The sequence below is a fragment of the Rasamsonia emersonii genome (genome assembly GCF_000968595.1).
Source record: "Rasamsonia emersonii CBS 393.64 chromosome Unknown ctg1118621760031, whole genome shotgun sequence".
NCBI classification, from domain to species: domain Eukaryota; kingdom Fungi; phylum Ascomycota; class Eurotiomycetes; order Eurotiales; family Trichocomaceae; genus Rasamsonia; species Rasamsonia emersonii.
Genome location: NW_013563256.1, coordinates 195,306 through 217,337, shown reverse-complemented (window position 1 = coordinate 217,337; position 22,032 = coordinate 195,306). Strand labels below are relative to the sequence as shown.

Here is a 22,032-nt window from a genome sequence, read left to right as displayed (position 1 = left end):
GCTCGGTCTCATTCATAACCAGCCCTAGGGGCCCTGGAATATTCCATCGGCTTGGGGTTGGGGTGTCTGGTACCTCCAGGATCTCCGTGAGCTGGCTTGCCGCGTGGCCGTTTGCCGGGGGTGACGCGTGAATAACACCACCACCATGGAGATCGGGGGGTTCCATGGTGGTTTCTCGGGGCCTAGGGGCCTCTCTGAGTTGAATGACGCGTTAAAAAGACGTGTTTTTTGTAGGTGCTGATTTTGGTGTTCTTCTTTCTTCAGGATGGATGGGAACGACAATATAGTAAAGAGGAGTTTTTGGTTATTATGGTGATTTCTTTTTCTTTCTTTTTTTCTTTTTTTTTTTGGAGTCTGTTGTATACAACTCTGCTGGATTAATAGTGCAAGAGTTGAGGTATATATCGTTTTTTGATCTTCTTCCAGACAATCTGCTGTCAACCTGGCAGCTATCATTCATACCAGGGGTTCACTAGATAACCTAGGTTTTTCTATTGTGCCCCAGTTTGTTTGACATCTGCATAGTCTGCCTGCCTACCTGCCTAGTAACTCCTCTTCATCGGCGCCACAGGCGGACACTCGTCGTCCAGCGTCGTCATGATGACCGGCCGATACCCGATCTCGACCTTCTCCGTCGCTCCTCGCTGCCATGTCAGGCTGTGCTTCAACCAGTGCACATCGTCACGCTCAGGAAAGTCCTCGCGCGCATGGCTGCCGCGGCTCTCTGTGCGGGCGGCCGCGCTGCAGGCCGTCTGCGCCGCGCACGTCAGCAGATTGCGCAGCTCCAGCGTTTCGACCAGATCCGAGTTCCAGATCAGGCTGCGGTCGCGCGTCGCCAGACGGGTGACGAACTGCTCATCCACCTCCCGCAGCTTGGCCTTGCCGGCCTCGAGGCTGCTCGCTGTCCGGAACACGGCGACGTCGTTCTGCATCGTCCGCTGCAGGTCCTGCCTCAGCTGTGCCGTCAGCACGTCGCCGTCCGCCGTCCGGATGCGCTCCATCTCCGCGATCGACTCGTGGCCGATTTCCGCCGGCGGCGGCGAAGAGCCGTGCAGCGGCATGCCTCGCTCGTTGTTCTCTGCGATGTGGCTGGCGCAGGCGCGGCCGAACACGACGATGTCGAGCAGCGAGTTCGCCCCCAGGCGGTTGGCGCCGTGGACGCTGACGCAGGCTGCTTCTCCGGCGGCATACAGACCGGGCACCGTCCGCTCCTCGCCTGTGGCCGGCGAGACGGTCAGCACCTGGCCCTTGTAGTTCGTCGGGATGCCGCCCATGCAGTAGTGCACCGTCGGGAGCACTGGGATCGGGTCGCGCGTGATGTCAATCCCTGCGAAGATGGACGCCGTCTCCACGATGCCCGGCAGCCGCTCCAGGATCAGCTCGCGCGGCAGATGCGACAGCTGGAGGTAGACGTGGTCTTTGTCCGGTCCACAGCCGCGTCCCTCGCGGATCTCGAGGTTCATCGCCCGCGAGACCACGTCACGGCTGGCCAGGTCTTTGGCCGTGGGGGCGTAGCGCTCCATGAAGCGCTCGCCGTGGGCGTTGACGAGGAAACCACCCTCTCCGCGCGCGCCCTCGGTGATCAGGACGCCGGCGCCATAGATGCCCGAGGGGTGGAATTGCACGAACTCCATGTCCTGGTTCGGGAGGCCGGCCCGCGCGACCATGGCATTGCCGTCGCCGGTCGACGTGTGCGCGGACGTGCACGAGAAGTACGCGCGTCCATAGCCCCCTGTGGCCAGGATCGTGTTGCGCGCGAAGAAGCGGTGCAGCGTGCCGTCCTCCAGGGACAGGCAGATGACGCCGACGCAGGCGCCGTCGACCATGAGGAGGTCGAGGGCAAAGTACTCGATGAAGAATTGCGTGTTATTCTAGCTGCGTTAGCAATATGCCTTTCCGGAGGAATTCTAGGAAGGAATTCTAGGAAGGATACTTTCAAAGCCTGCCCATACAGCGTATGCAGCATAGCATGTCCCGTACGATCCGCCGCACAAGCCGTGCGATACGCCTGGCCTCCTCTGCCATAGTCCAGGCTCTGTCCTCCAAGCGCCCTCTGGTAGATCTTGCCGTCCGCCGTGCGCGAAAAGGCCATGCCGTACTGCTCGAGCTCGTACACGGCCCGGGGCGCCTCGCGCGTCATGTAGTGGATGGCATCCTGGTCGCCCAGCCAGTCGGAGCCTTTGACCGTGTCGTACATGTGCCAGCGGTAGTCGTCGCGCGTCATGTTGCCCAGGGCGGCGTTGATGCCGCCTTGTGCGGCGACCGTGTGCGATCTGGTGGGGAACTGTAGCAATCAGTATAAGTAGACATAGACAGATAGCGTAGGAGTCTACTAGATACCAGCTTCGTGATGCACGCCGTCTCCAGTCCTGTTTCTGCCAGACCAACTGCCGCGCGCAGGCCGGCGCCTCCTGCTCCGACGACGATGGCACTGAAAGAAGCATTAGCACGGGATGACTGTCCGCGTGGTCAGAGATATCCTACTCATAGCGATGGTCAAAAATCGGGATATCAGACAGCCTCCTCGTCGCGAACCATCGTCTCGTGGAAGCAGGCGGATATCGCGAGGAGAAGAATCGTATATTCTTTGCGCTGATCCGTACGAAAGAGCGCATTGCAAGAGGCATGTCAGCTGGTGTGCAACAGCATGCTGGACAGAGCACGTACGTAAAGATGGAAGAGGGGAGTCCTCTCGGAAATGCAGCCCGCGGCTAAACGGTGCATTCTCGAGAACGTCGTCCTTAGCCGAGGTTGGCTTGTTTCGAGGAGATGTGCCCCTCCCGAGGGGGGGTGGTTGATTTCGAGTGATCCTACAGTACGTACTCCCAGGTCTGTACTGTACGTATGTATGTACTTTAACAGTATGTATGTACTTTAACAATATGTATGTACTTTAACAGTATGTATGTACTATATGTACTGTACATACTAGGTTAAACGGACACAGGTAAAGAAGAAAGACACATCCCTCCCTCGTCTTATCAATCACATCTTATTTTTTATTTTATTATTCTCTTCTCGCAAAGAATACCTACCCTGTCATTCAACCACTCAATCCATGTTTACTCTGTATGAAATATTCCGTCCGTATGTATGCCCGGTGCTGGATTTATTCCGTATTCCTTCCTTTCGCACACCGCTTATCATGACCAGTAATTAGGTAATTAATAATAGTTAACTAGTTACTCGACGGCAGGTTGGCTAATCTTTCTTTCAGTTTTCTTTCCCCGCAAAATACGGAGTAATCTCGGAAAGGATGCCGATCTATATTTCCTTTTTTGGATTAGTGGAGTTTCACGGATAACTTACTCCGTACTTACCTGTTCAGGCAATGACAATATTACGGAGTACAAGAATACTCTGTAGGAATATTAATAGTATTGTTCAGGAAGTAGTACTGAATAATGAAGACCCAGACAGAGAGGATGGATAGTAATCTGACTGACAGGTCGTGATACCTAAAAGGCAAAATAATTTAGTCTGTAAAGACCAAGTTTCTACGCTGATACCTAAGATATATCTATCATTAAAAATATGGAATATGTAGCCAGCTATATATACTCTGAGTGAGTCGAGTCGATATAGACCCCTTCTTGTAGAAATCAGTTTTTTTTCTTGCTTTTTTTTTCTTTACTTTTAATACTATTATACAGTATTGGTCTGGTGAGCGTGGAGACTCCTTTGCACAGTACATATATTTATCTAGGTGATTAAGTTGTAGTCTTGACTGAAGCAGCAGCTTATAGAAATTACCTATCTAGATATGGCTTGCGAAATTGATTTCATGAAGAGACTTCGATACATCCCTATCTCATCATCGAACGTACGAATCTACCTATATACTACACTATATACCTATATATATGTTTACGGCCCCTGCGTCACATTCCACATCTTGCCCAACATCCCCGGAAACGCCGGATTCCGCCACTCGCTCCAGTCGTGCGTCAGCAGCCCGTAGTCCTCGTCGTAGTCCACGATGGAATCCCGCACGTAGTAGCTGCCCTGCACCGCCCACACCGCCCACTCGGCGTCGTTGGACTCCATGTACTGCACCAGACACTGCAGGTACGCGTGGTCGCCGTCCGACAAGCCCCAGTTGTTCGCCGGCCCGCCTGTCATCCCGACCCCGAACTCGGACAGCAGCACCGGCGCTGTGTACGTCTCGTTCTGCGTCAGCAGATACCCGATAAAGTGCCCGTACAGCGCCGATGCCACCTCGCACGACCCCGTCGGGTTCGGATACGTGACCGTGAACGAGTACGCGTGGAACTCCCACACGTGCTTGCCGGCCCACGCCGACACGTCCAGCGGCCGGTCCGCGATGTACGACAGGTCCGTTGCCGAACTCACACCGCCGATGATGACCAGCACGTCCGGATTCGCGGCGTGCACCGTCTCGGCGCCCTGCACCACGTATTCGTACCAGTCGTCGTGGTTGTTCAGGTCCTGCAACAGCGGGAACGCGCGCAGCTCGTTCCGGATCGACATGCCAACCACCCCCGCGTGCGACCTGGCAAAGGTGGCCATGGCCTGCAGCCCGTCGAGCCAGAGCGTCGTGTTGAAGTACCGGCTGTTCCAGTCGTTGTACCCCTGCGCGGTGTCCCACCAGCCGTTGCCGTCGGTGAGGTTGCAGCACCAGCTCGCGTGCGAAACGTGGTTATCGAGGATCGTGCTCACGCCCTTGCTGTGGAGGGTGTCGATGACCGAGGCGAAGACGTCCAGTCTCGTCGCGTCCGCCAGGAACGGGTTCTTTGCCAGAGCCTGGTGGTAGAGCGTCGTCATGGCCGACTCATTCACGCCTGCCGCACCGGCCGCCGCGACGAACGAGTCGGCCACCTTGACAGACGGGTTCAGCGCCATGTCGATCGAGTACGTCAGGCGCACGCAGTTGAACCCGTTGCTGGCGATCCAGCTGCTGATCGTGTCGATGGACTGGTGGTGCAGCCCCTCGGGGATGTTGACCTCCATGTGGCCGGCCCAGTTGACGCAGCGGAGCTTGACGCGCTGGTTGTTGGAGTCGAGAATCCATCGGGACGAGGTGTGCAGTTGGGCCAGGGCTGGCAGGGCCAGTCCTAAGAACAGATTAAAGAAATGCATCATAGTACAGTACAGAATAAATACTGTACCAAATTCCAGCAAGGAGATGTGAGGATATTAAAGACAAGTGAGCAAAACTAGCCGCACGTCGAGTTCATATCTTACTTCCACCATCAATGCCAATGCCATCGATCAGAACAATGAAAGTCAACGACCGTGGTTCACGTCTCAAGAGTCATGGCGTTAGTTAGGCTTCGGGGCGAAATGACTTTGTCAGGTGATGATTGGCGGGATCGGCAGACCATCTCAGTTGATGTAACGGCAGCGATGATCATGGTTCTGTAAACTATACTTAAACGGAGTACTCCGCCCGGTGATGATCAGTGCCTGAGGGGCTGAAGAAAAGAAAAGAAAAGAAAAAAGAAAAAAAGTCACTCACGACCTGACCTGACCTGGCCCTGCCTGCCGTCTTCATAGTATACAGAGTACTCCGTATGTATGCCTGCTAAGAGTCCTGATACCGCCCATACACAGGATAATACCTGATCAATGCCTGCTAATATCAGCTGGAAAGACATGCTGTCCGCTTTGTTCTTCGACTTGTATGGTTTGTGAAGGATAATTAAACTCTGGAACCTCGGTACCTGCAGCGATGCAACATGGATTTGGAACAGTCCGATCCGAGAGTGAGACATGGTTCAATGACATCACGTGACGATCAGGTACATTCTTACATAGTTGCCTACCTAGGTAATGGCTTATCTTCAATTAATCTCAGGTATCTTTGACCGCTTTTCTACGTAGTAGTACTACTGGAGATTGCGTACACTGGGTATCTTATATATAAAATGTACTCTCTGTCGCTATTGACTTCTAGAACATTAATTGCTCTGCCCTACAGCTATTATTTCTTGTCAATTCAAACCAAAACAACATCAAAATAGCGCCTCCCCCTCATTAGACCAAGATTAAATTAAAAGGTGGATATTGTTATACGTGATCTTCACTTTTGTGTCGATGATGTACTCGCCTGGCCACTGTTGCTCGAAATCCCAACCGTCGAGGACGCACCGCTTCCTATAGCAGTCACCTCCATCTCTTTACCGTCCTTGCGATCCTCGTCTGTGTAGCGCGGGCCCATGTCGCTCATTTCCAGATCGTTGCGCTGCGGGCGACTCATTCCCATCTCCGCCGCAAATGCCTTGAGTCTTCCGCTCGAACGCATCTTCCTCCACCAGCTAGGCTGCTGGGACTCCAGCTCAAGCTGCATATCCTGAAGACGGCTCCGTTCCTCCCGTTGCGCCATCAAGGCCTGGTCTTCGTTCGGCTCCTCGTGACCAAAGATATTAAAGATGATGATGATGAGCAACGCGGGCGTGTAACCCAGCCCGTAGATCCAGCCAGAGTTGGCGTTGTACTTGAACGGGGAAATGGACCACTCAAAGGCGGATGCAATGGCATATGCAATCTTGACGGCCAGGATGCCGATGACGAGCTTGAACTTGGCCGGAGCTGCACATAAGTAAAACAATCCGCAACGGAAGCCAGCGGGAGGTCGACGGTAGCGATAGAGGCTGTGTGCCAGACTGTAACAGATGACGAGCCACCCTCCGAGAGCCATGAAACCGGCCGCCTTGAATCGAGCGTCAGTGGCTGTTGGTTTGGCGTGGGCGTCTTGCTGCTCCGGGCTTCTTTGCAGCTCGATGGGCGTCCAGCTTCGAGGAATTGCCAGGAAGAAATTGATCCACGCAAAGGTGTAGAACACGAGCGGCACCCAGAATTCCTGGGCTTCGCGGGTAGTTTCTGCAGGCAATAAGGCGGGATTCCGGTCAAAGATCTGGCGTTCTTGCCACGAGCCCCTACATGGGTCAGAACAGAGTAAACAGAGAGAAGCAAACAGAGAGAGAGAGGGAGGGAGGGAGGGAGGAGTAAATTACCAATGTCGGACTCCTTCCCATACAGCGGCCATCACCGAAGGCAGCATCAAATAGTAGAACAAGCTCTGCAGGATAAGTGGCAAACTCTGCAGATAGTCGCGATCAACATCGACACTCATAAAGCCGCTTATGACACCGCAGACGGCGACAACCAACAGCCAGTACCACACCCACCGACGACTGACGGCCTTCCATCTCTTCTCCGGAGGCAAGAAAGTCTTGCCGTGCTTGCGCAGGTTCAGCAGCGTGAAGAGAATGGAGACGGCGAACATGGCCGCGAACGCAATGCCGACCTTGCCATGGTCCTGCAGATCGATGATGGGGGTGTAGCAGGAGGTGGCATTGAGAAAGGTGCCGTTCAGGTCCATGCGCGGCTGGAAGATATCGAACGCCAGCCAGCAGTGGCTTCCATTGGACAGGGTGCCATTGGAGTAGAGGGTGTAGTTGAAGGCGCCGAGGGCGGTGCGGTTGAAGTGGACCCCGTTGATGATGACGTCGGTGTCATTGTGTCCCAGCTCGAACGGAGCAATCTCCCTGGCGGAGAGGATCATGGCGAGCATTCAGCTTTGCTTTGGCGAGGACATTTGGTCACACATGAGGTCTCAGGTCAGCATTGTCGGATTTGCTCTGCCAAGGGATGACAAGCGATGACAAGCGATGAGGTATGCCCAGGCAGCCCAGCTGGACAGCTGAGCTGGTTCAGCTGGGGGTACATTCCGGGCGAATAGAATGCGGGGGATGTGCAAGCCAAGACAGCGGAACCAACCAGAGGATTGCTTGGCAAAGAAATACCGCAGCGAGCAACATTCATATGCGAGTTATCTACGATTTATCCATTGATTCGATTTATATATCCATTACATAGACATTTGCGTACCTCAATACAATAATTGAGCTGATTTGTTAGCAGTCAATTCAGTCAGGACAAAATATGTCAGGGAGATCATCTAGACACCTAAAGTTATTTATATCTTGCCTGTGTAACCACCTCTCAATGGTAGATGGTTACACGACGTTGTATGTCATGGACCTGATGCCTAACTATCTAGGTACCTAACAACAATGCGGAGGAGTTACGTCACCGCCTGGCTAGGCTGTACCTTGTACTACATACCCAAGGTAGATATAGGCAGATATAGGCAGAGACTATAGGTAATGTGTTACATATCCGTTGAGGCTTTTACACTTAACATCGAGCGCCATTCTTACGTTTCATCTGCATTAATTTAGTCTATGATAATCGAGGTACTACTGATCCACGAGAGTCTGTCTAGATGGATGAAGGAGTACCTATCTTACCTCCTATCCAGATATCTAATTCCATCCTTTTCCTGGTGGGCTTATTACTGACATTTATGGACAGTATTCCTTATTAATATGGCTCTCCATCGTTCTTCCAATATATTCCTTGCAAAGTGTTACACCTGTCTATCACGTGTAGGCGAATGGAGGCTTACAGAGATGACTGCTAGTAGACGAAGATATATACCTTAACTGCAGACGTGCATAAAATGAGATTATAATTATCTATGCACAGTACATGCAAACATACAGTACATTACATAAATAAATGAATAATTAGGAAACCAACTCGTCAGGCACCATCGAACCCCAGCGCCGTGTCAATGGCTGATTGCTGCCCAGATGTGTATGCACATACAGTACATGTAGAGTATATGCAACTAGCGGCCATCCTGGCGTCGATGGAACTATCCTAATGGATGAGGTGCTGGCACCAGCTAGCAAGTCGTCCAGCGAGCCTTTTCGTGTATTACTGTACTATCTTCTTGAACTATGATAGTCTATAGTATGCATGGTTATAGATCCTCATTAATTTAATTTAATCACTGTAATTAAGCAAAGCTGCAAACTAGGCACTCCTCCGTACAGAGTATTACTCCTAGGCAATAATAATGAAGGGTACGTCAATGCGTGCAGCTCTTGAAACAGAAAAAAAAATCCAAGATACACCTATAGGTACCTAACTATTAACTCTATCTGAGTCTGCGCTCTGGGCAAATATCAATAGCCGATATGTATTAAAAAATTCTTCTTTCTTTCTCACTATCCCCTCCTCGTCCTCGGGCTGAGGCAAGCCGAGAGATAGATACCTAGTCCGTACTCCGTACGTAGAGAGACGGATGTCATGCACTGCCATCGTCGGGCTCTTATTTAGCCCGATCGTGTCGGCAATAATGCATAACCAGCTCCAGTCGACACCACGCGGTCGCAGGTCCACTAGATTTAAAAGATGGCCCATGGCAGACCGTACGGAGTAGACGTGAGTGTGGACCAGGACCAGGACCAGGATCAGGGATACAGACTGGACCCTCCCTGAGTCCCGACTCCCATCCCATCCGTCCAATTCTCAACTTTCCAACCCAACCCAACCCAACACAACGCGACGCAGCATGAGCCTTGGAAGGTTATTATTACCTTCCACAGGCTAGTAATATTTATTTCTACTACAGGCGAATGTTATTCCATTGGAGAGAAAGATCTAGAGTTTGAGATAGTTACCCTGGGCAGATAAAGTATCTAAGGTAGGTACGATTAATTAAGACCAGGTCAGCCGGTCATGTGAGAAAGCATCATCTTCATCACGCACTTGAGAATACTTTATTACTCTATACTCCGTACAGAGTACTGGTTAACAATAAGAATACTCTGTAGGTACTCTATGAGGTCATGCTCGCTCCTCGCTCGGGAAGACCCGTCTGGACCCTTGGCGGCAGGATCCAGTGATCGCGGACGCGGACGGACGGACGGGCCGGCACGGACTGGAGCTGAGATTAGTGCGACCTGCCCACTGCGGCGCTGCCGCTGCCAGGACCCAGCGGTCCCAGCCTGGGCAGCCCGGCAGTGGGCACTGGGCACTGGCACAGTGGCACAGTGGCACGGATCCGGGCTTGTCCGTAGGATTTGAATCGTTCGCTTGTGGATTATTCCCACAGGGCCACAGTAATAATATAACAGTGCTGGAGTCCTGGACCAGGTACGGCGCTGTCATCAGCAGCTACCTAGGTAGCTAGCTAGCTATTAAATAAATAATCTCATCAGAAGAGGAAAATAGAATAAAATAAAATAGGACTGAGAGGCAGTGCAGTAGCACGAGTCCTGCCCTGCTGGACTATACTATACGGAGCACTATGCCTTTAAGGATGCTAGAATCAACTTCATAATTAAATAAAAGGCAAGGAACAGTACAAGCAAACTGGTGGCGTGACTTCACCTACCCAATTCCAGCCGGCTTTCCCCATTGGGTTATCCGGCAACACTAGGTAGGTATTCTATTCGATCTGGTTGGTCACGCCACCTGTACTGTACGAGTCCAACAGTATTATTAGCAGTGCCCTGAGAGTTTTGACAGTCTTGACTGCGTCTGAGTCTGAGTGTTGTCAGGTCCAAGACGGGACTATGCTACAACTTCCTTTTCCAGAGTTTTCCATAGGTGTACGTACATACGTACTGTACGCACTTCTCAGCTGAGCTGAGGCTGTTGAGCTGAGCCCCTTGCCAGGGATGAGGGATGAGGGATCTCGTCTCGTCTCGTTACATTGCCACTGGCCTGTTCTTAGACAGAGTACGGAGTACGGACCCTACCTGGTACTCTAGGCTGAGTCTGACGGGTGACGGGTCCCGCCGAACTGGGCGTGACATTCGACTTAAACAAAAACTAATACTCGAGATGCTAGCTCGAGTGCTGCTCGAGTGCTGCTCGACTAGTCTACTCCGTAGAGGCTGGCTGGAGACTGGAGCGCAGCCAGTGCAGCCACCAGGGTCCATTAATTACTTCGTACTCCGTTTTGGTGTGGGGGTCACACAGGCTGACCTCACACAGCACAGGGCGGCGGCCAGTCCAGTCCTGTTAACTGGACGGAGTTACTCTGTACGAACTACACTATACCTACTCCATACGCGCTATTACTTACTCCAGACTTACTCCAGACTTTTCTCCGTGCAGCATTGCATTTCGCGTGACTATCGCGATGCGGCAATACTGATAGGCTCTCCAGGATGGAGTATAGTCTATATGGGGGGTAAGATGCGGAGTGCATGACTAGGTGCGACAAAAGGAGGAATGGTGGAGTGTGGGGAGCATGGTTGCTTTTTTTTTCGAAGACTTCCTGAAAGGAGCTAGGAGGTTATTTATTAAGAAGAAGAAAAGAGGTAGAAGAGGGGGAGGTTTTTACCATACGGAGTAGTTGGTTAGTCCTTGGTCAGCCTTTACTCTAGACTCGTCTTTCGTATTATTTATTCTTATTATTAGTTCTGCTTCTGCTGTCATGTGTCGACACGTACGACAGCCCACGATATTCTGTCGAGCACGTCAGCGATGACGCCTCATCTGCCTGCACATTCCACGGTGGATTCAGTGGCAGCATACCTGGGGAAGATCCTAAAAACCTCTACCTATTGGTGCTGTAGCAATACTTCGTCTGGATTATGTCTGCCACCTGGTTCCCTCCGTGTGGGGAAGAATGAAGGCTCGCTTACGGAGTAGTTGACTTGCGAACTTGCACTCGAGCTGTGGAGGATCAGCGCCCGTCTCAAGTATTCTGATTCTGGCAGGATATGCCCTGCCCCAACAAGAGCCTGACGTAGAATCAGGATGACTACTATGACTGGAATTTTACTGCGTTGGGTACGCCGTACGCGCGTACTCGTGACTTCTTGGCTGGAGGATCTCGTCCAGTGCATCCACAGGTCCATCCTGTTCCACGGTTTGAAAGGGCGGCACGGCGCGGCAGAGTACCATGGATCGCGTGAGTGGATACTGAGGGATTACATCTTTTGGAGAAGATGAATTGAAGGCTGACGATGTCCTGCGGATCAGGGTCTGTCGATCAGCTGGGGTTCGTGAAGGATTTATCGTGTTCGAGTCTGCCAGACGTTCCCGAGGTCATCCATCATCCTGGGTGGGACTGGTGTGTCGCGTGAAGGGAGATCAGAATACGAAAACTCTGAAGGGCTGAGACAGTGAGACTACCTGAGAGGCAGCCTGGCAGGAACAGTGGGTCACGCCAAAGTCAAAAAGAAGGAGAAAAGAAAAAAAAGGAAGGGAAAAACGCAGCCGGAAAGGCGGCAACTTGGCAAGTCGTCAGCAGGATCGGGATTCGGGCCTGGTCCAGGAGGAATGGCAGCTCGGGGGGCGTCTGGGGCGCATGAGGGGGTTGGTTGGCGACCCGCTTGCTGCACAGCATGCATGGCATGACCACACGACAAATTATACGGAGTACTGAATACGGCCGGCTGCTCTTGCCGTTTGCCGGTTATGCGCTCCTGCCTCGTGTGTCTTGGGCGGCGACCTCCGACCGTGCCTTCCCCATACATTCCTCCCCGGCAGGCTGCCCACGCGAGGCTGTCAGAACAGGCAGGAGCCACTGGGAGAATTTCCTCTGCTTGTTCCGTCGGCGTACTACTTACGACTTCTTACGACTTCGAGCTGGCCAGCCTGGCTCGCTTTCTAGCAGCCAGATTGGCCCCTCTTGGGCGGCGACTTGGCGATGGCCCATGCTCTGCTGCTGCTCTGCTGCTCTGCAGGCCGATCTCCTCGTCTGCGGCCCGGCGAATCAGCGGGCTGGCCGCGCGACGGTGCCGTGCTCGGCTCCCCCGCATGCCAATTTAGCGTCCAAGCAGCGACACGACGCTGTGCGACCCTGCACCACTGACAGTGACAGTGGGCGACATGGAGGAGCGTTAACTTTGCTCAACCACCTTGCCTCGCGAGGATTGGCACGTCTGGCCCTGAGTCTCAGAGGCCTGCGTCCGCCCGGCTCGTGCGTCGAGCCTAACCGGCGCGATCTACGCTCGAGATTGGCCCTCTGCGATACCCATTTCAGAGTCTAGGACGACACTACAAAACTGTTCATCTGCCCCCCGGCCGGCCGTCTCCGTCGCGGACGCTAGTCATCTGTTGCTTGCTTGCTGACTTAGGCTTCCCCGCCCGACACGCCGTACTGCTGCTGCTGCAGGCACCGGCAACCCCCAACTGCGCTCGCTTTTCTTCTTTTTTCCCCCATCCCTCTAAAGTCCTCACTATCGCTTCCTCGAGCCTGCCTCGCTCATCCTGCCGGATGCTGGGCCATATCGATGTTGTCCATGCAGAACCAGCCCGCCTCGGTGCCCACGCCGCCATCCGCGCTGGACTCTGGTAGCCATGGGCTCGGTCCGTTTCGTCTGAACTCGCCGGCTTTCAACTCCATCGCCGTTGAATCGCCCTCGTCCTCCGACGACAGCCAGTCTCACGTTGCCAGTGTCACCACAGACGATGCCCCCGAGGACCTGCCGCTCTGGTCCCAGGAACCGCAGTCCCGGTCAACCATCTCTCTCACGACCACCAAAGTTGCCGACAGAATGCGACGGCAATCCGAACCCACCGCCGCCTCTTCCGCAAGCGCGACATTCAGCTTTACCCTGGTCACCGCCAACGATTCGGCTGACCCGGCATCCCCAGAGACAGTGATCCCCAAGATTGAGGAGATCGAGGAGGAGGCGGGGGGGTTAGTGCCGTCCAAGGCGGTGGAAGAGGAGAACCCCGCGACAACGACCACGACGACCGCGGCGGGAATTCCCGTCAACCTTCCTCGGAAACGAGGACGACCACGAAAACACCCGCTGCCAGCTCCGGAAGGCCAGGTCAAGGTGGCCAAGGGTCGCTCCAAGACCGGGTGCATCACCTGTCGACGGAGGAAGAAGAAATGCGACGAGACCAAGCCCTCCTGTCTGAATTGCCAGAAGAATGCTGTCGTCTGCGAAGGATATCCGCCCAAGGAGATCTGGAAGAGCGGCAAGCAGAAGATGGAAGATGGTATGGCATCCTGGCCTATTTGAAGACCTTTTTCCATTTATTAACGGTCATGTCTCTCAGCGGCCCGGAGAAACTCGTTGACGGCTCTACCCCGGGGGCTCCCATTCCTGATCGATGGGATCGAAACCGACATCGATCGCCGGTTCCTCGACCATTTCGTCTACGACTTCAGTCGCGTCTTGACGCTGATCAACGACGACTCCAATCCGTTCAAGGAGATCCTTCTTCCGATGGCGACCCAGCACCGCGGCCTGATGCACTCGCTGATGTGCCTGTCGGGGTCTCATCTGTCTGCCCGCGACCCGGAACCCCGGCTCAAAGAACGAAAGCACTATCATTTCGATCGTGCGATCACCGATCTGCGAGAGAGCATCAACGCTGCATCGGCCAAGATGGAGAGTTCCGAAGAGCAGCTGCTGATTGACGATCCGATCATCGCGTCGACGCTAGCTCTGTGCCTCAACACGATCTGTGAGGGAGAGACCAGCGGGGAATATCGGTCCCACATGGATGCCGCTCGGTACCTCCTCGTCACGCAACGGCCGCGGAATGAGAAATTCCGCCAGTTCATTATCGAATTCTTCCAGTATCACGATGTGTCCAACTCGATCACCTCGCTCGATCGCCGGCCTCTCGACCTGACCGGGGACCTGCGCCTGCCGGACTTTGTGCCCCACGCGCAAGCCGGGGCCTTGCTGGGGATCTTTGACGGCCTTTTCAGCTATATCTCGGGCATCACGAAATTGCGGGATCGGATCCGACAGCGCTACAATGAAGGCTATGAGCCGGCCGTCGATTACCAGACCTTGAGCGAGGCGGTCGCGATCGACTCGGCCCTGCGAGCCTGGAAGCCGTCCTATCCGCCCGAGACCCCCAATTGGTTCGCGGCTCAACTTTACCGGCAGTCGACGTGGGTGTATCTGTATCGGACCATTCGGCCATCCCGGCCCAGCGAGAAGATTGCTCAGGTGGTGGATGATGCGCTGAAGTATCTGGACATGCTGCCACTCGACGCGGGAGCCTACAGCGTCATGCTGATGCCTCTGTTCCTGCTGGGGTGCTCCGCCTTTGAGCTTCGCCAGCGGGAACGGATCAGGAAAGGATTCGACGATCTCCAGGCATACTCCAATCTGCGCAACATCGAGCCGGCCCTGAGAGTGGTGGAGCGGGTCTGGGAGGTGATGGATACGAAGATGGAAGACAGCTGGGACTGGGAGAAGATCATCAGCGACATGAACATGGACTTCCTGATCACGTGAACGTGATGGGGATGGATATATGGTTGGATTATCACTTCTTTGTCACTTGTTCATTATATATCATTATATCACCCTTTTGGAGATATCGGTCGGGGCGTTTTTTTTGGGTATTGATGTGTGGCATGCAAAAGGTGATGCTTCGAGGGTTCAAAAAAGCATTGGAAAGGGATTGTCTGGGTTTTGAGTGGGTGTGTTAAATACCAAGTTGGCAAGGGAGGGGCGTCTGCATGGCGAATTTTTCGTTTTTCCATCAGGGGTTGGAGGAAAGCTTCAAAAATGCAGAATCCAAAAAAGAAAAAAAAAAGGGAAAAAGAAACGGCACTCGAAAGGGCACCTGGCCAAGACGATCTTTGGCGGGAATGCCTGTTTCTTTGTTCTTGCTGTTGCATCATCCCATGCAGGAGATCCTTTGTGGGATCAGTTCTGCTTTGCATTTCTTTCCTGTACCTTCTCTCTTTCCCCCCCTTTCCTTTGTTTCCTTTGTTTCCTTTTTCATTTTCCTTGTATTTTTCATCCATGCATGGGGGCAGTTAAGCGTTGGTTGCCATGTAATGTTAGGTAACTTCCATTGTGATACTGCCTGGTCTCACTGAGAGAGGCGCAACTTGCGGAGCAGTCAGACCAGTTTCATCCGGTTGGCTGGGTGGATTGGGCCTGTCAGTTGATTGGTCCAGGGCCGGTTGCTCCTTCCAACCTCATCCACCAGACGATGTTCTTTAGGCAGGCTCGATGAAGTCAAATGCAGCGATGTATGTATTGTATGTACTGTATGTACTGCGTGTAGTGTACATACTGTGCTGTACTGTGCTATATCAGATGTGATTAATGACATTGTGCCAGTCGTATAAGGCAGGCAAGTAAGCAGACAGACAGACTGCGTACGGAGTAAGCCAGCGATGATGAGTCACAAAGCTGGAGGAGTGAAAGGGAACAATGAAATGCATATGCACTCGCTTGGCAGTCTTTGTAGCCATATTAATACTGATTGATTAGATCCATCGGTAGACAATGGGATTCGACATGTACAGTTCACCGCCCACAATCTGTGCAACAACCAGCTTGCCGAGTGTAACGTTGATATTGGAATATATCCTGCACAGTCCGATACATAGAAGTATTAGATATGCTGATTGTACAATGTTATGCTTGTCATAATTAATGCTTTAAAGTTTGCCCGCACTCCAAGGACTGCCCGATTTGGTCAATGCTGGAACCAGGGACTGTCACGTGGCGGACCGGACCAACGCAAGGGAATTAATTTCCTCCGCGATTCTTGGTCAACGATCGGCAAGTTTCTTTCTTTTTTTTTCTAGAAGACATCGCCGCAACTAGAATGGATCGAGACAATAACCATCCAGCAATTATTTATTCTGGATGATTGGAAACTAGACAGGGCTGTCGTGGTCCCGACTGCCGGCCGACGCCATCGCTAAATAAGCGAAGATGCAACCGACGGGCCACCATCCCCACATGGCCACGCGTGGTGCAGTCTCTGAAGCCTCAGGAATCATGTCATCCTGCGTGGCCACGAATCACCGGCCTTTCCGAGGAAAACGAGCTGTGTTATCGACCAGGGTCGCTAATAATAATATCCTGCAGCGTCGGCTCGCAGTCTCCGATTTCCGAACCACTTGGCTGCCAGTCCGGAGTAGTTACGGAGTACAGGTAGATCGCTGCCCCAGTGCAAGAACGAAACTAACTAAACAGCCTAGTCAATTAGATTAAAACCCATGGACGGTCCCTCCCCCCATCTCGGCCCGCCCAGGCCCATTTCTGACTTCATCCATCCATCATGGCTATGGGGTTCTTCATCGAACGTTGACTTCGCTCCCTCATGGACGAAGACAAGCTGTCCGAGGTCGTGGATAAACAGGATCTGGCGTTGGCCACGCCGGATCCAGTCCAGAATGGCGATGACAAGGCTTCCGCCGGCCTGTCCTTTCGCGCCGTCAACCCCGTCCATGTCCAGGTCAGGAACTTGACCGTGCAGATCGACACCACGCCGCCGTGGTGGCAGGCCTCTCCGGTGCAGATATGGAATCGTCTCCGGGGACGAAAAGAGCCGGAGGACCAGGCCTTCAAGACCATCTTGGACGGCGTCAGCGCCAGCATGCGCCCCGGCACTCTGACAGCGATCATTGGAAGCAGCGGTTCGGGCAAGACCTCGTTGCTGAACATGATGGCCGGCAGGATGGAATCTGCCAGACTGAAGGTCTCCGGTTCCACCACCTTCAACGGCGATCCCAACATGTCGCATGTCCGCAGCGCCTATGTCATGCAGCAGGACGTCCTCATCCCGACCCTGACAGTGAGGGAAACCCTGCAATATTCGGCCGATCTGCGTCTGCCCCCGCCCATGACCCGCGCTGAACGCCGGGCCATCGTCGAGCAGGTCATCATGGAACTGGGACTGAAAGAATGCGCCGACACGCGAATCGGGAGCAGTGCCCACAAGGGCTGCAGCGGTGGGGAGAAGAGACGCACCAGCATCGGCGTGCAGATGTTGGCTAATCCGTCCGTCTTATTTTGTGATGAACCGACGACAGGTATGATTCTGCTGATGGAAATTGGGGCGGTCGCCAGGTCAAGGACGTCATTATTGACGTGAGACAGGATTGGATGCCACGAGTGCCTATCAGATTATCAGAACCTTGAAAGGACTTGCTCAGAAGGGTCGCACTGTAATTGTGTCGATCCACGCGCCTCGCTCCGAGATCTGGAATCTCTTCGACAACGTCATTCTGCTGTCGCGCGGATCGGCTCTCTACAGCGGACCGGTGTCGGAGTCGTTGCCCTATTTTGAACAGTGCGGCTACGTGCTGCCGCCCTTTGTCAATCCCGCCGAATTCTTGATCGATCTGGCCGCCATCGACAACCGTTCGGTGGACCTCGAGAACGCGTCTCTCGCCCGGGTCGACTTCCTGAAGCAATCCTGGAAGGCCCGGTCGGAGGAAGCGCTAGGTGACGAGGAAAAGACGCAGAACACCGCCGACACAAGCGAAAATCGTCAGAATACGGATGAGACGGTGTTGAAGAAGGTTCCTTTCAGTCGAGAATTCCAGGTCCTGACGTCGCGAACTTTCAAAACGACCCTCCGTGACCCCATGGGCGTTGCAGGCAGTCTTCTCGAGGCCATTGGCATGGCTGTTATCAACGGATGGATCTTCCTGCAGCTCGATAAGAGTTTGGCAGGAATCCGCTCTCGTGAAGGAAGCCTGTACACCGCAAGCAGTCTCAACGGCTACCTGGTTCTTACCTACGAAACCTTCCGTCTGACCATCGACATCCAGCTGTTCGATCGGGAGCGATCAGAGGGCGTGGTCAGTGTTCCCGGCTTCCTCCTCAGCCGGCGAGCCGCTCGCCTGCTGCTGGAGGATCTCCCCGTTCCGATCCTCTTTGCGGTGATTTTCTATTTCATGGTGGGCTTTCGACTGGAAGCCTCCACGTTCTTCGTCTTCTTGGGCCTGAATCTGCTGACGCACTACATCGCCGTCACGTTTGCCGCGGTGGGAGTCGGGGTCTCGAGAAGCTTCCCGGGAGCCGGTCTTGTCGCCAATCTGTCCTTCACCCTCCAAAGCTTTGCCTGCGGCTACTTTGTCCAGACGAATCAGATCCCCGTCTACGTCAGGTGGCTGAAATGGACGGCTTACACGTTTTACATCTTCGGTGCTCTCTGTGCGAACGAATTCATCGGCGTTAATGGCCCGCCATATGGGCAGTTCTACGACTGTCCGTATTCGACGAACCCATTGGACCCGGCATGCAAGGAGTACACGGGCATCTTTATCATGGAAAGTCTCGGCTTCCCGTCGAACTGGATATGGAGGCCATGCGTCATCCTGGTTGGCTATGTCATTGGGTTCTATTTGCTGGCAGGCCTCCTGTTGCAGTATAACCGGTTTGCCATGGGGATTGCGCAGGCTCGCAAGTCGGAGGGCGATGTCAAGGCCGGTAAGGAAAAGATCACGGCACATCCCACACAGGACGTCCGCCGAGTGACCATCTCTCTCGACAACTATGCCCTGGAGATCAAGAAAAGGGCTCTGCCAGGGCGGCCATCTCGCACGATTCCGATCTTGAGACCGATCACCACACAGTTCCACCCGGGAGAGCTGAACGTGATCATGGGTCCTTCGGGGTGCGGCAAGACGTCGCTTCTGAACTCGATCGCCCGGAGGCTGCACGGATCAGCGAGCACCCAGTACCGACTCAGCGGGACCATGACGTACAACGGGGCCATTCCGTCGGAAAGCGTCATTCGATCGGTCACGTCGTTCGTCACGCAGGACGACGATGCGCTGATGCCGTCGCTGACGGTGCGCGAGAGCCTGCGATTCGCGGCGGGACTGCGGCTTCCGAGGTGGATGTCGCAGGAGGAGAAGAATCGACGGGCGGAGGAAATCCTGCTGAAGATGGGTCTCAAGGATTGCGCGGACAACCTGATCGGAAGCGACCTGATCAAAGGCATCAGCGGCGGCGAGAAGCGGCGGGTCACCATCGCAATCCAGATCTTGACGGACCCCAAGATCCTGCTCCTGGACGAGCCGACTTCGGGTCTGGATGCGTTTACGGCGACGTCGATTATGGATGTTCTGAAGGGACTGGCTGCGGAGGGCCGGACGCTGATCATGACGATCCATCAGTCACGGTCCGACATCTTCCATCATTTTTCGAACCTGCTGCTGCTTGCCCGGGGAGGCTATCCGGTGTATGCGGGGAAGGGGGCGGACATGATCAAGTACTTTGGGTCGTTGGGATACGAGTGCCCGAGGCAGACGAATCCGGCGGATTTTGCCCTGGACCTGATCACGGTCGATCTCCAGCAGGCAGATCGGGAGGCGGTAACGCGGAAGAAGGTGCAGCATCTGATCTCCAGTTGGGAAAAGGTGCCGATGGAGCTGAGTCGGCAGACGTCCCACATCGCGACGCCGGCGGAGCTGGGGAGTCTGAAGAAGCAGATGCACCCGTTCCGGGTGACGTTTCCGCTGGTGCTGCACCGGTCCGCGATCAATTTCTTCCGGCAGCCGCCGCTGATCATGGCGCGGACGTCGCAGATCATTGGGATATCGATCATCATGGCGCTGTTTTTTGCGCCGCTCAAGAACGACTATCCTGCGGTGCAGTCGCGGATGGGGTTCATCCAAGAATTCGCGGCCCTCTACTTTATTGGTGAGTATAGATCTAGTAGTAGATCGACCTGTTGATGTTTACTAAGTTGATTGATTAGGCATGCTTCAAAACATTGCCGTTTATCCTCCCGAGCGGGATGTGTTCTACCGGGAAGAGGCCGACAACTGCTATTCGGCGGAGACGTTCATCCTGCAGTACACGACACTCGAAGTACCGTTCGAGATCGCGTCGTCGCTCGTGTTTGGGGTGATAGCGGCGTACGCGGTGAACATGGAGCGGACGCCGCTGATGCTGTTCGTCAGCGCGTTCAACTGCTTCTGCATCATCAACAGCGGCGAGTCGGTAGGGATCATGTTCTGCACGCTCTTCGACCACGTGGGGTTTTCGGTGAACGTGACGTCGGTGCTGCTGTCCATCTCGACGATCCTGGGCGGCATCATGAGCCTGAACGTGAACGGCGTGCTGCAGGCGCTGAACCACCTGTCGCCCATCAAGTACTCGGTCGCCAACCTGGCGCCGTACTCGATGCGCAACCAGCACTTCACGTGCACGGCGGCGGAGCGGCTGCCGGACGGGCACTGCCCGATCGAGACGGGGCAGCAGGTGCTGCAGCTGTACAATCTGGACAAGAACGCGGCGCTGAACGTGCTGGCGCTGGGGGTTACGACGGTCGCGTATCGGCTGGTGGCGTATGGGCTGGTCAAAGCGGTGCGCTGTCACGGCGTCTGGGATCGCGTCAAGACTTTGCGCCGATGGCTGAGGCGATAAATAAATAGAAATGTAAGACTTCTATGGATTGAACATTGTCCTGATGAGTGTGGATATATATATGCAGTTGTTGATCTATTTACATATTTCTTAGTATTTAATTGGGTTGCATTTATATTAGAATATATTCTTTTATCAGCAGAGTATCCAATGCAGTGCATGTACCACATACCTAATGTACTGTACAGTACAGTAGTACTCGACATCCATCCACTTAATAATAACAGCTCACTGTTTTGCCGAAACTCTGCTGGTGCTGGTGGGCCACTCACTGACTGACAGTCTGACTAGGTCCTATGGACATTACCTAAATTCAAGGACCTACTTCAATTGAAGACCACCTGAATCTGATACTCCGTAAATTTTAGGAAAGCGGCCAAAAAAAAAAACAACCTAGGTAGGTAGGTAGTTTAACCTTGTTCCATACTTGTTACCCTCAGTTAAGCCCTATGTATGCAGGACAACACTACTACTTAAGCAATTTACTTATCTATTGTCGCGGTATGATGCGGCATCCACGATGGAAGGACCTTTGATGATGGAAAGCATGGAGGTTCCATCTCCAGTCACATGGGATGCCCGTGACTTTTTGGGTATGGATATTCCATTTTCCCCTGTACTGTACTGTATACATACAGTACGTACGTATTTCGGAGGATCCATCCTCCATCATCTCATGGCTCATCCTTCATAGCAATGCAATACCGCATTAAGCATTGGCATCTATCTGACTGCAAAATATAAATAAATAAATGATAAAGTGTTAAATAAATAAATGCTTGTTCCTGATCCAGGTTCCTGGGAGGTCCACTAACTTTAAGTCGTCCGGACGTGGGTTGGGAATTATATTATGGAAAAGTTCTAGCAATTGATCTTGCGGTATCAACATCGGCTGGTTAGTTGCACGAGCGTATTCCTGTGGTCGTAAATTACTCGATTATTAGTTTTCTTGCTAAATTCCTTCAATTCTAACTGATTTGTCTCTATCGTATACCAATTAATCGATTATCTATTACATTTGCTTTATTTAGAGCCAGACGTTTCCCTTACTCAACGCCATACCGTCTATAATAAATCCCACTGAAAA

The 22,032-nt window shown here is 53.3% G+C and overlaps 7 protein-coding genes across 7 annotated transcripts; 3 read left to right on the top strand and 4 right to left on the bottom strand.

The window, feature by feature from the left end:
- Positions 1-542: 542 nt before the first annotated feature.
- Positions 543-2,724, bottom strand: T310_2551 (Succinate dehydrogenase (ubiquinone); the record flags this gene model as incomplete). Its single annotated transcript, XM_013474643.1, has 4 exons — positions 543-1,871; positions 1,934-2,284; positions 2,341-2,457; positions 2,668-2,724. The coding sequence occupies 4 exons, from the start codon at positions 2,722-2,724 to the stop codon at positions 543-545; spliced, it is 1,854 nt and encodes a 617-aa protein (XP_013330097.1).
- A 1,143-nt stretch (positions 2,725-3,867) lies between these two features.
- On the bottom strand, positions 3,868-5,103 carry T310_2550 (endo-beta-1,4-glucanase; the record flags this gene model as incomplete). The annotated part of the gene is made up of 1 exon (XM_013474642.1): positions 3,868-5,103. One exon carries the CDS (start codon positions 5,101-5,103, stop codon positions 3,868-3,870), a length of 1,236 nt encoding a protein of 411 aa, XP_013330096.1.
- A 940-nt stretch (positions 5,104-6,043) lies between these two features.
- Positions 6,044-7,528, bottom strand: T310_2549 (uncharacterized protein; the record flags this gene model as incomplete). The annotated part of the gene is made up of 2 exons (XM_013474641.1): positions 6,044-6,899; positions 6,978-7,528. 2 exons carry the CDS (start codon positions 7,526-7,528, stop codon positions 6,044-6,046), a joined length of 1,407 nt encoding a protein of 468 aa, XP_013330095.1.
- Positions 7,529-9,228: 1,700 nt separating this feature from the next.
- T310_2548 (uncharacterized protein) lies at positions 9,229-10,159 on the top strand (the record flags this gene model as incomplete). Its single annotated transcript, XM_013474640.1, has 5 exons — positions 9,229-9,258; positions 9,507-9,520; positions 9,651-9,888; positions 9,932-9,972; positions 10,066-10,159. The coding sequence occupies 5 exons, from the start codon at positions 9,229-9,231 to the stop codon at positions 10,157-10,159; spliced, it is 417 nt and encodes a 138-aa protein (XP_013330094.1).
- Positions 10,160-10,810: 651 nt separating this feature from the next.
- T310_2547 (uncharacterized protein) lies at positions 10,811-11,690 on the bottom strand (the record flags this gene model as incomplete). The annotated part of the gene is made up of 6 exons (XM_013474639.1): positions 10,811-10,864; positions 10,910-11,114; positions 11,171-11,209; positions 11,365-11,390; positions 11,475-11,557; positions 11,642-11,690. The coding sequence occupies 6 exons, from the start codon at positions 11,688-11,690 to the stop codon at positions 10,811-10,813; spliced, it is 456 nt and encodes a 151-aa protein (XP_013330093.1).
- Positions 11,691-12,179: 489 nt separating this feature from the next.
- On the top strand, positions 12,180-15,047 carry T310_2546 (C6 transcription factor OefC; the record flags this gene model as incomplete). The annotated part of the gene is made up of 3 exons (XM_013474638.1): positions 12,180-12,757; positions 12,953-13,788; positions 13,849-15,047. 3 exons carry the CDS (start codon positions 12,180-12,182, stop codon positions 15,045-15,047), a joined length of 2,613 nt encoding a protein of 870 aa, XP_013330092.1.
- A 1,834-nt stretch (positions 15,048-16,881) lies between these two features.
- T310_2545 (ABC efflux transporter) lies at positions 16,882-20,953 on the top strand (the record flags this gene model as incomplete). Its single annotated transcript, XM_013474637.1, has 4 exons — positions 16,882-17,593; positions 17,661-18,998; positions 19,031-20,216; positions 20,275-20,953. The coding sequence occupies 4 exons, from the start codon at positions 16,882-16,884 to the stop codon at positions 20,951-20,953; spliced, it is 3,915 nt and encodes a 1,304-aa protein (XP_013330091.1).
- Positions 20,954-22,032: the final 1,079 nt, after the last annotated feature.